The sequence below is a fragment of the Choloepus didactylus genome, chromosome 3 (assembly GCF_015220235.1).
Source record: "Choloepus didactylus isolate mChoDid1 chromosome 3, mChoDid1.pri, whole genome shotgun sequence".
Lineage (NCBI taxonomy): Eukaryota > Metazoa > Chordata > Mammalia > Pilosa > Megalonychidae > Choloepus > Choloepus didactylus.
Genome location: NC_051309.1, coordinates 122,845,535 through 122,862,509, shown reverse-complemented (window position 1 = coordinate 122,862,509; position 16,975 = coordinate 122,845,535). Strand labels below are relative to the sequence as shown.

Genomic DNA, 16,975 nt, shown 5'->3' with positions numbered 1-16,975 from the left:
TTTTTTCCTTGTTTGTCTTTTTTCTTTTTTTTTTTTTTTTTTAACTTTCCCTTCTTTTTTCAAATCAACTGTATGAAAAAAAAAGTTAAAAGAAAACAAACATACAATAAAAGAACATTTCAAAGAGACCATAGCAAGGGAGTAAGAAAAAGACAACTAACCTAAGATAACTGCTTAACTTCCAACATGTTCCTACTTTACCCCAAGAAAGTTACATAATATAGCAACATTTCAGTGAACTTGTTCCTACTACATCCATCAGAAATTAACAGACCATAGTCATTTCTGGGCATCCCCAGAACGTTAAATAGCTTATCTGTTCTTCTTGGATTATTGTTCCCACTTCCTTAATTGCTCTCTACTGCTAGTTCCCCTACATTCTACATTATAGACCATTTGTTTTACATTTTTCAAAGTTCACATTAGTGGTAGCATATAATATTTCTCTTTTTGTGCCTGGCTTATTTCGCTCAGCATTATGTCTTCAAGGTTCATCCATGTTGTCATATGTTTCACCAGATCGTTCCTTCTTACTGCCGCGTAGTATTCCATCGTGTGTATATACCACATTTTATTTATCCACTCATCTGTTGAAGGACATTTGGGTTGTTTCCATCTCTTGGCAATTGTGAATAATGCTGCTATGAACATTGGCGTGCAGATATCTGTTCGTGTCACTGCTTTCCGATCTTCCGGATATATACCGAGAAGTGCAATCGCTGGATCGAATGGTAGCTCTATATCTAGTTTTCTAAGGAACTGCCAGACTGACTTCCAGAGTGGCTGAACCATTATACAGTCCCACCAACAATGAATAAGAGTTCCAATTTCTCCACATCCCCTCCAGCATTTGTAGTTTCCTGTTTGTTTAATGGCAGCCATTCTAACCGGTGTTAGATGGTATCTCATTGTGGTCTTAATTTGCATCTCTCTAATAGCTAGTGAAGCTGAACATTTTTTCATGTGTTTCTTGGCCATTTGTATTTCCTCTTCAGAGAACTGTCTTTTCATATCTTTTGCCCATTTTATAATTGGGCTGTCTGTACTATTGTCATTGAGTTGTAGGATTTCTTTGTATATGCAAGATATCAGTCTTTTGTCAGATACATGGTTTCCAAAAATTTTTTCCCATTGAGTTGGCTGCCTCTTTACCTTTTTGAGAAATTCCTTTGAGGTGCAGAAACTTCTAAGCTTGAGGAGTTCCCATTTATCTATTTTCTCTTTTGTTGCTTGTGCTTTGGGTGTAAAGTCTAGGAAGTGGCCTCCTAATACAAGGTCTTGAAGATGTTTTCCTACATTATCTTCTAGGAGTTTTATGGTACTTTCTTTTATATTGAGATCTTTGGTCCATTTTGAGTTAATTTTTGTGTAGGGGGTGAGGTAGGGGTCCTCTTTCATTCTTTTGGATATGGATATCCAACTCTCCCAGCCCCATTTGTTGAAAAGACCATTATGGCTCAGTTCGGTGACTTTGGGGGCCTTATCAAAGATCAGTCGGCCATAGATCTGAGGGTCTATCTCTGAATTCTCAATTCGATTCCATTGATCTATGTGTCTATCTTTGTGCCAGTACCATGCTGTTTTGGCAACTGTGGCTTTATAATAAGCTTCAAAGTCAGGGAGTGTAAGTCCTCCCACTTCGTTTTTCTTTTTTAGAGTGTCTTTAGCAATTCGAGGCATCTTCCCTTTCCAAATAAATTTGATAACTAGCTTTTCCAAGTCTGCAAAGTAGGTTGTTGGAATTTTGATTGGGATTGCATTGAATCTGTAGATGAGTTTGGGTAGAATTGACATCTTAATGACATTTAGCCTTCCTATCCATGAACATGGAATATTTTTCCATCTTTTAAGGTCCCCTTCTATTTCTTTTAGTAGAGTTATGTAGTTTTCTTTGTATAGGTCTTTTACATCTTTGGTTAAGTTGATTCCTAGGTACTTGATTTTTTTAGTTGCTATTGAAAATGGTATCTTTTTCTTGAGTGTCTCTTCAGTTTGTTCATTTCTAGCATATAGAAACATTACTGACTTATGTGCATTAATCTTGTATCCCGCTACTTTGCTAAATTTGTTTATTAGCTCTAGTAGGTGTATCGTCGATTTCTCAGGGTTTTCTAGATATAAGATCATATCATCTGCAAACAATGACAGTTTTACTTCTTCTTTTCCAATTTGGATGACTTTTATTTCTTTGTCTTGCCGGATTGCCCTGGCTAGCACTTCCAGCACAATGTTGAATAACAGTGGTGACAGCGGGCATCCTTGTCTTGTTCCTGAACTTAGAGGGAAGGCTTTCAGTCTCTCACCATTGAGTACTATGCTGGCTGTGGGTTTTTCATATATGCTCTTTATCATGTTGAGGAAGTTTCCTTCAATTCCTACCTTTTGAAGTGTTTTTATCAAAAAGGGATGTTGGATTTTGTCAAATGCTTTTTCAGCATCTATTGAGATGATCAATTGATTTTTCCCTTTCGAGTTTTTAATGTGTTGTAATACATTGATTGTTTTTCTTATGTTGAACCATCCTTGCATGCCTGGAATGAACCCCACTTGGTCATGGTGTATGATTTTTTTAATGTGTCTTTGGATTCGATTTGCAAGTATTTTGTTGAGGATTTTTGCATCTATATTCATTAGGGAGATTGGCCGGTAGTTTTCCTTTTTTGTAGCATCTTTGCCTGGTTTTGGTATTAGATTGATGTTAGCTTCATAAAATGAGTTAGGTAGTGTTCCATTTTTTTCAATGTTTTGAAAGAGTTTGAGTAAGATTGGTGTCAGTTCTTTCTGGAAAGTTTGCTAGAATTCCCCTGTGAAGCCATCTGGCCCTGGGCATTTATTTGTGGGAAGATTTTTGATGACTGATTGGATCTCTTTGCTTGTGATGGGTTGGTTGAGGTCTTCTATTTCTTCTCTGGTCAGTCTAGGTTGTTCATATGTTTCCAGGAAATTGTCCATTTCTTCTACATTATCCAGTTTGTTGCCATACAGTTGTTCATAATATCCTCTTATAATTTTTTTAATTTCTTCAGGATCTGCAGTTATGTCACCTTTTTCATTCATTATTTTGTTTATATGGGTCTTCTCTCTTTTTGATTTTGTCATTCTAGCTAGGGGCTTGTCAATCTTGTTGATCTTCTCAAAGAACCAACTTTTGGTGATATTTATCCTTTCTATTGTTTTTTTGTTCTCTATGTCATTTATTTCTGCTTTAATCCTTGTTATTTCTTTTCTTGTACTTGGTTTAGGGTTGGTTTGCTGTTCATTTTCTAGCTTCTTCAGTTGATCCATTAGTTCTTTGATTTTGGCTCTTTCTTCCTTTTTAATATATGCGTTTAGTGCTATAAATTTCCCCCTTAGCACTGCTTTTGCTGCATCCCATAGGTTTTGGTATGTTGTGTTCTCATTTTCATTCGTCTCTATATATTTAGCAATTTCTCTTGCTATTTCTTCTTTAACCCACTGATTGTTTAGGAGTGTGTTATTTAACCTCCAGGTATTTGTGAATTTTCTAAGTCTCTGATGGTTATTGACTTCTAATTGTATTCCATTGTGGTCAGAGAATGTGCTTTGAATAATTTCAATCTTTTTAAATTTATTGAGGCTTGTTTTATGTCCCAGCATATGATCTATTCTGGAGAAAGTTCCGTGAGCACTAGAAAAGTATGTGTATCCTGGTGATTTGGGATGTAATGTCCTGTAGATGTCTGTTAAATCTAATTCATTTATCAGATTGTTTAGGTTTTCAATTTCCTTATTGGTCTTCTGTCTGGGTGATCTATCTATAGGAGAGAGTGATGTGTTGAAGTCTCCCACAATTATTGTGGAAACATCAATTGCTTCCTTTAGTTTTGCCAATGTTTCTCTCATGTATTTTGTGGCACCTTGATTGGGTGCATAGACATTTACGATTGTTATTTCTTCTTGCTGAATTGCCCCTTTTATTAGTATGTAGTGGCCTTCTTTGTCTCTCAAAACATCCCTGCATTTGAAGTCTATTTTATCTGAGATTAATATTGCTACACCTGCTTTCTTTTGGCTGTAGCTTGCATGAAATATTTTTTTCCATCCTTTCACTTTCAGTTTCTTTGTGTCCCTGTGTCTAAGATGAGTCTCTTGTATGCAACATATTGATGGTTCATTTTTTTTGATCCATTCTGCGAATCTATATCTTTTAATTGGGGAGTTTAATCCATTTACATTCAACGTTAAAACCGTGAAGGCATTTCTTGAATCGGCCATCTTATCCTTTGGATTATGTTTGCCATATTTTTCCCTCTCTCTATTAATATCCTTTATTGTACCCATACCGAATCTCTTTAGTACTGAACCTTTCTCCAAGTCTCTCTGTCCTGTCTTTGTTTCTCTGTCTGTAGGGCTCCCTTGAGTATCTCCAGTAGGGCAGGTCTCTTGTTAGCAAATTCTCTCAGCATTTCTTTGTCTGTGAAAAATTTAAGCTCTCCCTCAAATTTGAAGGAGAGCTTTGCTGGATAAAGTATTCTTGGCTGGAAATTTTTCTCAGTCAGAATTTTAAATATATCGTGCCACTGCCTTCTTGCCTCCATGGTGGCTGCTGAGTAGTCACTACTTAGTCTTATGCTGTTTCCTTTGTATGTGGTGAATTGCTTTTCTCTTGCTGCTTTCAGAACTTGCTCCTTCTCTTCTGTGTTTGACAGTGTGATCAGTATATGTCTCGGAGTGGGTTTATTTGGATTTATTCTATTTGGAGTTCGCTGAGCATTTATGATTTGTGTATTTATGTTGTTTAGAAGATTTGGGAAGTTTTCCCCAACAATTTCTTTGAATACTCTTCCTAGACCTTTACCCTTTTCTTCCCCTTCTGGGACACCAATGAGTCTTATATTTGGACGTTTCATATTATCTATCATATCCCTGAGGTCCATTTCGAGTTTTCAATTTTTTTCCCCATTCTTTCTTTTATGCTTTCATTTTCCATTCTGTCATCTTCCAGGTCACTGATTCGTTGTTCAACTTCCTCTAGTCTTGTACTATGAGTGTCCAGAATCTTTTTAATTTGGTCAACAGTTTCTTTAATTTCCATAAGATCATCCATTTTTTTATTTAGTCTTGCAATGTCTTCTTTATGCTCTTCTAGAGTCTTCTTGATTTCCTTCATATCCCGTACTATGGTCTCATTGTTCATCTTTAGTTCTTTGAGTAGCTGCTCTAGGTGTGTCTCTTCTGGTCTTTTGATTTGGGTGCTTGGGCTTGGGTTATCCATATCGTCTGGTTTTTTCATATGCTTTATAATTTTCTGTTGTTTTTGGCCTCGTGGCATTTGCTGACCTTGATAGGGTTCTTTTAGGGTTTGTAGACCTATTGAAGTCCTTATCTCTAATTTATCAGATCTACAGCTTCGTGGAGTACACTTTCTCTAACTAACCAGCAGGTGGTGTCCACGAGCCACCTGTTCTCCACAAGCCAGATCTCCCCTGCTTAGCCTTTTTGGTGAGTGGGGGAGTGAGTCTTGTGGGGCCCAATTGGTGTCCCAAGCTTGCGTGTGTAGTTGGTGTTGCCTGCCCTGTATGTGGGGCGTGTTTCTGGGCAGTCGGGGAGGGGGGGTGGCCCTAACAATCAAATCTCCCTGATGATCCTAGAGTTTTAAAGCTGCTGCAATAGTCTAATCCTTCAGTTCAGTCCTGCCACAGTTTGTCTCTGCCACTGACCCACAAGTCTTTGGTATTGGCGTATGGCTCCTGAGACTTGCAAGTGGGCCCCTCTTCCAGGCCGTGCACCCCGGGTCCTCTGTTGAGGGATGACTGTGCTATGTCACAGGTGAGTGCCGTCCCCCCAGGGCAGTTCTGGGCTGCTGGGCTGTGTTGGGAGGCTCCCAGTCTGCTCAAATGATGGCTGAATGGGGCTTTGTTAATTCACACTGCTCCACCTTCCCAGCTCTGGGACAATCAGCTGAGGTTGCAGGGAAGGCTAATGTCCACGCCCAGTTTTGTGGTGTGTGCCTGTTATTTGAAGCACTTCCGTCACACTGGGTTGTCTGGGGCAGCTCTGGGCTATGGGGCTGGCGATGGGCAGGAGTGTTTCCTGTCCACCAGGATGGTGGCTGTGAGCGGACACCCCCCTTTTCTTGCGAAGTTGTGGTGTTTAGTGAATTTTCTCAGCCACTGGATTATTGCCTTTTGTCTCAGAGCTCTCTTAGTTCTGCTCTTGACTTGACGTGCCCAAATTGCAATTCTTTGAAGCTTTCTGTATTGGGAGTCTTAGAGTAATTGTTTTAGAAAAAGAAAAAAGGATTAAAAAAAAAGGGCCCTCCTCAGAGATCTAATGGGTTATTGAAATGCTAAGAGACAAAGCAACCAGGGCCATTAAGGAAAGGTCCACAGGGCAGAGAGATCAGCTTTTCTTCGGGATTTGCATATGCGCCTCAAGGCCTGAGCTCCGCCCTTCCCCTTTCTGTGTTCACCAGAACTCCAAAAATCCTCTGCTTTTATTTTGGAGTTTTTCGTGTTATTTTTTTTTTCTATGCCTGTCTCCTCTCTGCTGGGCTGGCAGCTCTCAGATTCTCTGGTGTCTGGTCTCAGTCTATCTATGGTTGGAGTTTGAATCAGTAGAATGAGTTTCCGAGAAGGGCTACCACTGCAGTTCTCCCTTCTCCTTCCCGGAGCTGGCAGCCCCTCCTCCCACGGGACTGAGCCTGGCAGGGAGGGGCGCGGGTCCCCTGGCCGCAAAAACTTACAGATTTCGCTGATCTCAGCAGTTTGACATTTTCATGAGTGTTGTATGAAGTATGCCCAAAGACAGATTGCTCTGTGGTGTCCAGTCCACGCAGTTCCTGGCTTTTTACCTACTTTCCTGGAGGAGTAACTAAAACTTACAGCTCACCAGTCTGCCATCTTGCCCCGCCTCAACCAATTATTCTTAATATTGGTTTGTCTTTGTCTTCGTCTTCCATTTAATCTCATCTGCATTAACTGTGAAGCCTTTCTTCTATGTGAGAAATTTTATTTTCACCAAACTCTGTTCTGTTCTTTGCTACTTCTAGGTTATTAGTTCTTTAATGATATTGTTTTGAAAATATTTATTTCTTTAGGATTGCAATTTCCCTTATGTTCTCATTATGTTTTTATCATGTCTCCACCATTGAATGATTGTTTTATTGAATTATATTCTGATTAAATTCTATAGCTTGAGTACTTGTGGAAATTTTTCTTCCATTCCTTGGTTATATTTTTGTCTAGACTGGGTTCTCTGTGTATCTTTTGCATTGTCTTCCTTTATTTTATTAATTTAGGGAGGGGGGGTGCTATGTTTGCATCATTGCCATTATTGTTTCATTTCATTTCTTAGATTTGTGTTCTATGTTCTTTCCATTTTCCCAATATCTTGAAGGTGTGGTGGCAGGGGAAGATGTGTGGAAGTGGGCTTAGAACACAGCTAAGTTAAGAAAGTATGCAGTCTTTATTAGCTTATGTGGACTATCTCACTTTTAAGTTTTTGTTAAATATGCTGTACCAGGATTCACCCCACATGATTGAAGGTGTTTCCCATAGTGGGGATACTGTTGAGCCTGATGTTTATCAGATTGGTGTGTGGCCCTGAGATCCTTAACTTGCACTAAAAATGATCCACTTGTTCACTGACCCTGTTTCATTATTTTTCTTAGGAGCCATTCCCATCATATGACTTCTGGAGAAGTTAGGGATGCTGCATTTCTCCCTTTTACAGTAGAATTTTGTTTCTTAATGACAGCCACTTTTTACATTTTATGGCACTGGGTTAGCTATATATCTTTCTTTGTTGCATGGTTGCTGAATTTTTTTCTTTGCTGTTGTTTTTCCTGTTTTTTTTCCCTTTAGATATTGGAGAATGGACTCTGCAAGCCAACTTTATTCTACTTTCTTAATTCATAAGTTCTTTCACACTGACTTTCAAGTTGCGCTTTTCCCCCAACTTTTTATTTTGAAATGATTTCAAACTTACAGGAAAGTTGCCAAGTAATATGGAAATAATATAAAGGACTCCAGTATACTTCCTACCCAGATTTACCACTTTTAACATTTTGCCATAATTTTTATATCATTTTATCTATCTTCTAAAATTTAAAAGTAGGTTGCATACATCATGCTCCTTTACTACTTAATTCTTCCATGTATATTTACTAGGAACAAGTACTTATTTACTAGAAATAAATGTAGTTATATAACCACATTAAGTACAGTTACCAAGTTCAAGAAATTTAACATTGTTATCAAGCATACAGTTGATATTCCAGTTTTTCAGTTGTCCCAGTAATGTCCTTTTGGGCATTTTCTCCTCCATTATTGATCTAGTCTAGGATCATATTTTGCATTTAATTGTTATTGTCTCTTTAGTCTCTGTTTAAGTTTCCTAGGCACCTTAAAGCAGATACCATGAAATGGGTTGGCTTAAATAATTGAAATTTATTAGCTTACAGTTTGCGATTGAAAAAATGTCCAAATCAAGGCACCATCAAGGTGATGGTTCCTTCCCGAAAACCAATTGCTGGCAATCCTTGGCTCTTTTGCTACATGGCAAGGCACATGGCGGCACCTGCTGGTCTCTGCCTTCTCTCTTCCAGGGCTTGTTGTTTTCAGCTTCTTGCTTTCATGGCTTTTTCTCTTTGTCTGAATTTCATTCTCTTATAAAGAAATCCAGTAATAGGATTAAGTAAGACTCATCCTGAATGAGGTGGGTCATACCTTACCTGAAGTAGTCTCATCAAAGTTCCTACTTAAAATGGGTTTACACCCACAAGAAAGGATTAGATTTAAAAACATGTTTTTGGGGGTTACATACAGCTTCAAACTACCACACTCTCTTTTTTAGTTGTGATAATTCATATACAACACAAAATTTCCCATTTCCCGTTTCCCCTCCCCATTGTCACTGGTAACTTGTACTCTATTTTATGTCCCTATGAATTTCATATAAGTGGAATCATACAATATCTGTTTTTTTATGTCTGGCTTATTTTACTTAATATGATGTCTTCAAGGTGCATCCATATGTTGTAGCATGTATCTGAACTTTATTTTTTCATAGCTGAGTAATATTACATTGTATGTAAATACCACATTTTGTTTATCCATTCATCTGTTGATAGACATTTGGGTTGCCTCCATCTTTTGGCTATTGTAAAGAATGTTACTATAAACATTGGTATATAAATACCTGAGTTCCTGCTTCCAGTGCTTTTGGATGTATAACTAAAAGTGGGATTGCCGGTTCATATGATAGTTTTATGTTTAACATTTTTAGGAACTGCCAAACTGTTACCCACAGTGGCTACACCATTTTACATTTTCACCTACAAGGGAATTGAATCTTTTATCAATATATAGTATTCTTCTTTGTCCCTTGTAATAGTTTTTAACTTAAAGTCTGTTTGTTTGATATTAGTACAGCCACACTCACTCTCTTTTGGTTAGTATTTGCATGGAATATTTTTTTCCATCCATTCACTTTCAGCCGACTTGTATCTTTGAATTTAAGGTAAGCCTCTTGTAGACAGCATATTGTTTGGTCATGCTTTTTTATCCATTCTGCCAGTCTCTGCCTTTTGATCAGATATATTGTTGTGGTTACAATGGGACTTAGATTTAAAGCCAAAATGTATAACAATCTTGTTTGATTTGATACCAACTAACATTAATACCATCATGAAACCTCTCACCCCCCTCTATTATGTTCTTCTCACGAATTCTCTCTATACATAGCGTGTCCAAAACAATAGATGTATCATTACTTTTTATGCATTTGCATTTTAGATCTTGTAAGAAGTCAATAGTGGAATTACAAAAAAAAAAAAAAATACAATAGTAATAGCATTTATATTTACCCATGTAGTTACCTTCACCAGAGATCTTTATTTCTTCATGTGTGTTCAATTTACTGTCTTATGTCCCTTACTTTCAACATGAAGAACTATCTTTAGCATTTATTGCAGGGCCATTCCATTGATGATGAATTCCTCTGCCACCTTACCTCCATTGTTTCTGATTAGAAATTGGCACTTAATCTTATTGAGCTTCCTTCATATGAACACATTGCTTCTCTCTTATGGCTTTCAGGATTTTCTCTTTGTCTTTGTCTTGTCTTTTGTCAGTTTGAATATAACATGACTTGGTGTTTTTCCCTTTGAGTTTATCCTGCTTGGAGTTTGTTGAGCTTCTTGGATGTGTGTATGTATATATTTCTTTCATTAAATTTGGAAAGTTTTCAGCCATTATTTTCTTGAATATTCCTTCTGTCCTTTATCTCTTACTCTGGGACCCTCATAATGTGTATATTGGTGCACTTGATGGTATTCCACAGGTCCCTCAGTCTCTTCTCACTTTTCTTTGATATTTTTTCCTCTCTGCTCCTCAGACCAATTTATTTCAATTGTCTTGTCTTCAAGTTCCCTTATTCTTTCTTCTGCTAGCTCCAATCTCCTGTTGAACCCCTCAAGGGAATTTTTTTTTTCAGTTACTGTTGTTGTATTCACCTGTAGTTTTTCTCTTTGATTCCTTTTTATGCTTTCTATCTCTTTATTGAACTTCTGTTTGTTCATCTATCATTTTCCTGCTTTCCTTTAGTACTTTATCTATGTTTTCCTTTAGCTCTGTAAGCATATTTAGGACCACTTTTTTTTTTTTATTAAATTCAGTTTTATTGAAATACATTCACACACAATACAATCATCCATGATATACAATCCACTGTCCACAGTATGATAACATAGTTATGCGTTCATCACCACAGTCTATCTCTGAACATTTTCCTTACATCAGAAAGAACCAGAACAAGAATAAAAAATAAAAGTGAAAAAAACACCCAAATCATCCCCCCATCCCACCCCATTTGTCCTTTAGTTTTTATCCCCATTCCTCCACTCATCCATACATTAGATAAAGGGGGTGTGATCCACAAGGTCTTCACAATCACACTGTCACCCCTTGTAATCTACATTATTATATAATTGTCTTCAGGAGTAGGACCACTTTTTGAAGTCTGGTATGTCCAAAGTCTGGTCTTTTTCACTCATAGTTTCTAATTTTTTATTTTGTGTCTTTACGTGGGCCATAGTTTCCTGTTTCTCTCCATTACTTGTAAACTTTGTTGCACAACTAGACATTTTAATAATTAATGTTTTATCTTAGTGTTAGCCACTGAGGTATCTGTTTCCTAAGCTTGTCTCCAACTAGTGTTGTGACTGAGATTTCTTTAAATGCTAGGAATTAACCAAAAAAAGGGGGGTGGGGAGCACCTTTTCCAGTTTTTGCAGATTAGATCTTACAAGTGTCTCCTTTAGAGCCCAGCTGTCCTCATAATAGGTCTAAAGAACAAAGGCAAAAACATAGGGTTTTTATGAGCATGAGTCTTGTCTTGGGGTGGCCTTAGAATTCCCCATGTAATAGGGGTCCAAATATCCCTTTTTCTCTAGGAAATAGTCTTTCTACCCTGTCCTAGGTGCTGTTTTCTAACAGCATATTAGCTGCATTGTGGGCCATTTCTACATACTAGGCAAGTACTGAGACAAGACAGACGAGTCCCGGTTTAGTGTTTCAGGCTGCTGCTAGGCAGATTGATACATGCATACATACATTGGTGCCAGGACCATGGGGACCCACAATGGGAACATGGGCTAGCTCCATACCAGGCTTGAGAGGGCTGGGAGAAGGGCCAGTAGCAACCCAACATGGGTTTTTTTTTAACTGTTTTAAGGTGACTTTTCCTTCTTTTGGTGCTTGCTCAGTTACTGCAACTCTTCAACTGTTTTCTGGAGCTCTGGGAAAGATGGTTTTGCCCGTTCTTGCTTTGTTATTTAAAATTTATGTTAGGGAATAGAACTCTGGAGCATTTCTTGGGCCACCATCTTGGTAATGTCACACTATTTTGAGTTGAGTTGTACTGAGTTTTATGAAGAATCAAGATTTTAGTTGTTTGGAGCTTTTAATTATAATTGAATTGAACTGCAAAATTTTTACCCCTCCATAATGAGTCATTGTCAAGCCTCTTTTGAATCAGACCTTTTCAATGGCTTTTTCTCTAAATTAAATATATATTTAAATTCTTAAAATATTTTAATAGGTAATATATTTACACCGTTCAAAATTCAAAAGATACGGAGACAGTGAAAAGACTGCCAATCCCACCCCCAACTACCCCATTCTTTCCTCAGAAGCAACCATCATCCTTTTCTTGTGTCTTTCCCATTATGGTTTATGCCAATGTAAACAAACACAAGAAAAATTTCTCCCCTTTTAGCAAATGCTAGCATACTATATATGCTGTTCTTCCTTTGCTTTTTTCACTCATCTGTTGCCAGTGCATTTTAAAACATGAGCTAGATTTTTGGGGGAATTTTGGAAAGGCATATAAAGCATGAGCTAAAAAGTGATTTAGTCACAGAATGGAATACTATAAAGCAGTTAAGATGAATGACTTGTTCTCAAAAATATAAGGATGTCGAAAGAAGAAAGGTACAAAGGGATATGTACAATGAAATACCATTTATGTGAATTTCACAAGCATATTGTTTTAGTTTCCTGGCTGCTAAAACAAATATGCAATGGGTTGGCTTAAACAGTTTGAATTTATTGGCTCAGAGTTTTGAGGCTAGGTGGGAGAAGTCCAAAATCAAAACAGTGATTTCTCCCAGAAGACTGCTGTTCTGGGACTGGCTCTCAGTGATCCTTGGTCCTTGGCTTTTCTGTTGCATGGCAGTGCACATGGTGGCCTCTCCTGGGTTCTGTGGGTTCCATTGACATCTGACTTCTTTCTGTGGCTCTCTTGCTCTATGTATCCATTCTGCTTATAAAAAACTCTAATAATAGGATTAAAACCAATCCTGATTCAGTTCAGCCACACCTTACCTGAAGTAACTTCATCAAAAGGTCCTGTTTACAGTGGGTTCACACCCACAGAAATGGATTAAGATTTAAAACATGTTTTTCTGGGGTACATAGCTCCTAGCCGTCACAAATATCAAGTAATATTTATTATTTATACATACATACCAATGTAGTAAAAATATAAAAACATACATGGGAATGGCTCAAAACTACTGCAGGACTGGAGTAATTTCTGGGGAAAGTGGTACAGGAAAGGGATGATGGAGAGGCTTTAGCTTGTAAGTGTCACATTTTATTTCATAAGAAAAGAGAGATTTGAAGCAAATATGACTAAATGCTGGATGGTGGGTGCATGGGTGTCTTATATTATTTTCTTTGCTTTTCTGTATTTTTGAAATGGTTTATAATTAATTAAAAGTAAAGAAAAAGTAATCTCTACTGCTCATTGTAGAAAGCATGGAAAATACGGAAAAGCAAAAAGGCAAAAATAATACATCCATAATAATTTCCCTGCCCCCAACAGCGAACCCTTTGCAATATTTTAGTATTTGTCCTTCCAGTTTTAATCCTATGTATTTTTACAGAGCTGAAACCATACCATAAATATAATTTCTATCCTGCCTTTTTTTAACTTTGCATTATAGTAAGTCACTTTGCCATGCTATTACTACTTTATAATCACCACTTTCTCATAAATATATTTAATAACTAGATATTATGTTGTATGGCTATTCCATAATTTAGTCATTTCTCTAATATTGAACATTTAGTTGTTTCTAATTATAAAAACTGTTCCTTTGAGCATTTTTGTACCTAAAGCTTTTTATCAGAAGTTTCACATGTCCACTGACTTAAACTTATCCACAGATTTATGCCTTAGAGAGTAATTGATTACTGAGGATTTTTTTTTGGCTTTTGTTCCCATAAAGGGCATTTTTGTCCATGTGATTATTAATCCTGCATTTTATTGTGTATTATTATTATTAGAATACCTTGTAGCTATTCAAAATATTGTGGCAATACTATAAAACTTTTTGGAAATAAAGAGCATTCTCCAGAAGAACTCTAAAGTAGCTGGGACTTGGATTTTATGATTCATTAACAAAATGTGAAACTTCTTTGAAGATTTAGGGTGAAAAATGGCATTTATCCAAGGTAGAATGTAATTAATGAACTATCAACACTTCCTAATTTTTTTTTTAGTTTTCTTTTCAATTTAGTCTTAGGTCAATTCCAAACAGATTATGGAAGCATAATATTAAGTGCCAAGCTTATTAGATAATAAGATTTGGTATGTTTTATAATTTTCTACTGTAATATTAGTTTATCATGAAAATAATTTTAGCAATTTTTTTTAAACATTATTTTTATTTGTGATCTCTATCATGGTTATAGTTCATCTCGTACGAGCACAATGTGGATTAAGAACTTTAAATATCGTTTTTTTATTATATTTTCCCTAGAGAAAAAAAAATGCTATGTTTTAAGTTTCTATTTTTCTGCATATAAATTTCGTAGGGTCACAAGCCAGTTCTACTGAGAATCCAATACCGTTGTCACCCTGCAATCAGTGCTATCGCTAATGATCTGTTTTATGAAGGAAACCTCATGAATGGTGTTTCAGAAACAGAGAGGAGCCCTTTATTGAAATGGCTACCAACCCTGTGTTTCTATAATGTTAAAGGTCTGGAACAGGTAAATGACATTAATGTTGATGGGAATAAACATGGTTTAGTTTCCTGGTTTAATTTTAATTGTTTGTATGATTTTACTTATTCTTTCCATTGCCTTTCTGGGAAATATAATTTAGGATCTGTTTCTTATTCCAGATTGAAAGAGACAATAGCTTTCATAACGTGGCAGAAGCTGCTTTTACACTCAAGCTGATTCAATCACTGATTGCAAGTGGAATAGTGGGCTCTATGATTGGGGTGATAACATTATACAAATCCCAGATGTACAAGGTTTGTACTACATATTGCAATATTTATCACAAATTAAATATTATAATAATATATTACAATATTTGATATTGCATTTTGTAGTAGTTTTATTTTGTTTCGTTTATTGCTTCAAAAACTTTTGAAGCTATAGTTAATAATGTATTAAAAGAGAAACATTTTAATTTTTTTTTTTTGGCCTGGCTTTTTTCTGTATAATTAAATGTAAAACTAACAAGGCTTAATTAAATTCAGTTTACAGCTGTTGGAGCAAAAATGCAAATAAACAAATTAAAGGACAGAAAATATGGTGCATGCTTTGTGTTTGGGGACAGATGGAATTGAATCTCTGTTTTCCAAAATGTTTGTTTATTTCTACTACATTTTATCAGTAACTTAAGGATAAATACCAACTCAGTGTACACATGAGCTAATTACTTCTACCTAGATTTTTTCTTTTTTCTTTTCCTTTTATTTAAAATTATTTTTCATCTGTTTCATTATTAGTTTATTTATCAGCTCTGAATTAGCACATCCTAATAAGTTCGCTTGCAATGGATAACTCGCCTTTGATTTTGTTTCATAATTAATGTTGTCATCAATCCATTTATCTATATTTCAGATACTAGTCAAATCTATGTGAGTCATAAAAAGAAAATGAAAATTACCCAGTATTAATTAAATTAAAATGTTTGCTGTGAGGAGATTCAGCACTTAAGTTCTTTCTGACCTCTGTGTTGCATGATCCCTGCTTTCATCTACAGCTTTGTCATCTTCTCAATGCCTTGGACTTTGACCATCCCAACATTAAAGCTGTCCAGGTGTCAACGGTAGATGCTTTTCAGGGAGCTGAAAAGGAGATCATTATTCTGTCCTGCGTAAGGACAAGACAAGTAGGATTCATTGATTCAGAGAAAAGAATGAATGTTGCATTGACAAGAGGAAGGAGGCATTTGTTGATTGTGGGAAATTTAGCCTGTTTGAAGAAAAATCGACTGTGGGGGTGTGTGATCCAACACTGTGAAGGTAAAATGAAATTGTTTTTAATTCAAGCATTTTTAATTAAAACTGACTTTTCGGCCTAATGCTTCACCTGTTCAAGCAGGAACAGCACTGAATTTGTCACTGTGGAAGATAACTAAAATGATAGTAATATGGGGACCACTCTAAAATGAGGAATAGTTATCTCATGTTTTATATCTTTTTAAGGACGGGAAAATGGATTGCAACATGCCAGCCAGTGTGAACCACAGCTGGACCATCTCCTTAAAGAATATTTTGAAAAACAAGCAGAAGAAAAACAGAAGAAAAAGAGGGAAAAAGAGAAGTCTAAAAATAAGTCTTTTTCTCAAGAACATATGGAATAGATATTTTGTAATTATGTGAATTCAAATTCATTTTTCAATATATGTATTTTATATTTTTATTACCCCGAAACCCTTGTTAGGGAAAAAAAATACTGTATTTCTATGATACTTAAATATTACATAAAAACATCCAAACATTTTGCTCTTCAAAAATGTACATATTATATATATTAAGATAGGCAGATGTTGAAAATAGTGCAATATCTTATTAATAAAAATAAATTTCTTTCTTAAATTTTGGCTTCTGTTTGCTAAAGAAGTGAATTTTACAAAGGACAGGGAAAAGCTTTCATGGGGAATGTTACTTCAAAAATACATGAATATCTCTGGGAAGTACATTCGTGAATTATAGTGTATGTTCAAGGATGTGTGCAGCTAACTCTCATATGTTCAGAAGACAGAGAAATATATGATGGATGATAGGGAGGGAAAGAAACAGCGATGTGACAGCATGTTAAAGTTGGTGGATTGAGCTATCGGGGAAGGGGGGTCAGGGTATGATGGAATTCTGTGTATGGGCTAGTATTGTTTTTGCAACTATTCATGTAACTTTGAATTTATTTCAAAATAAAAAAAATAAAAAACATGAATATCTCAAAAACTCATCTATCAGAACACTATCTGCACAGTCAGCTACACCAACACACTTCTTTTTGAACCATAACTCTATCAGAATCTTTTTAAAAATAAGTATAAATATAATGCCTCTCTCCCATTTTATAAGTTAAAACATTCACAAGAAAGAAGAAAAACACCCAAGTCTATGCTTGAAGAATACAGTGCTCAACACCTGCCCTGCACCATACCTGGTATAGCAGGTGCTTAAGAAGTGTCTGTTGGA

General features: G+C 36.2%; 1 protein-coding gene across 1 annotated transcript in view; it reads left to right on the top strand.

Annotated features, from left to right (window-relative positions):
- Positions 1–16,255, top strand: part of ZGRF1 (zinc finger GRF-type containing 1) — a 139,689-nt gene extending 123,434 nt beyond the window's left edge. The window contains exons 26-29 of the mRNA XM_037830485.1: positions 14,346–14,522; positions 14,657–14,791; positions 15,532–15,793; positions 15,977–16,255. Of these exons, the coding sequence (XP_037686413.1) occupies positions 14,346–14,522; positions 14,657–14,791; positions 15,532–15,793; positions 15,977–16,134 (732 nt within the window). The 3' untranslated portion in view covers positions 16,135–16,255. The remainder of the gene's footprint in view (positions 1–14,345; positions 14,523–14,656; positions 14,792–15,531; positions 15,794–15,976) is intronic.
- The last annotated feature ends 720 nt before the right edge of the window (positions 16,256–16,975 follow it).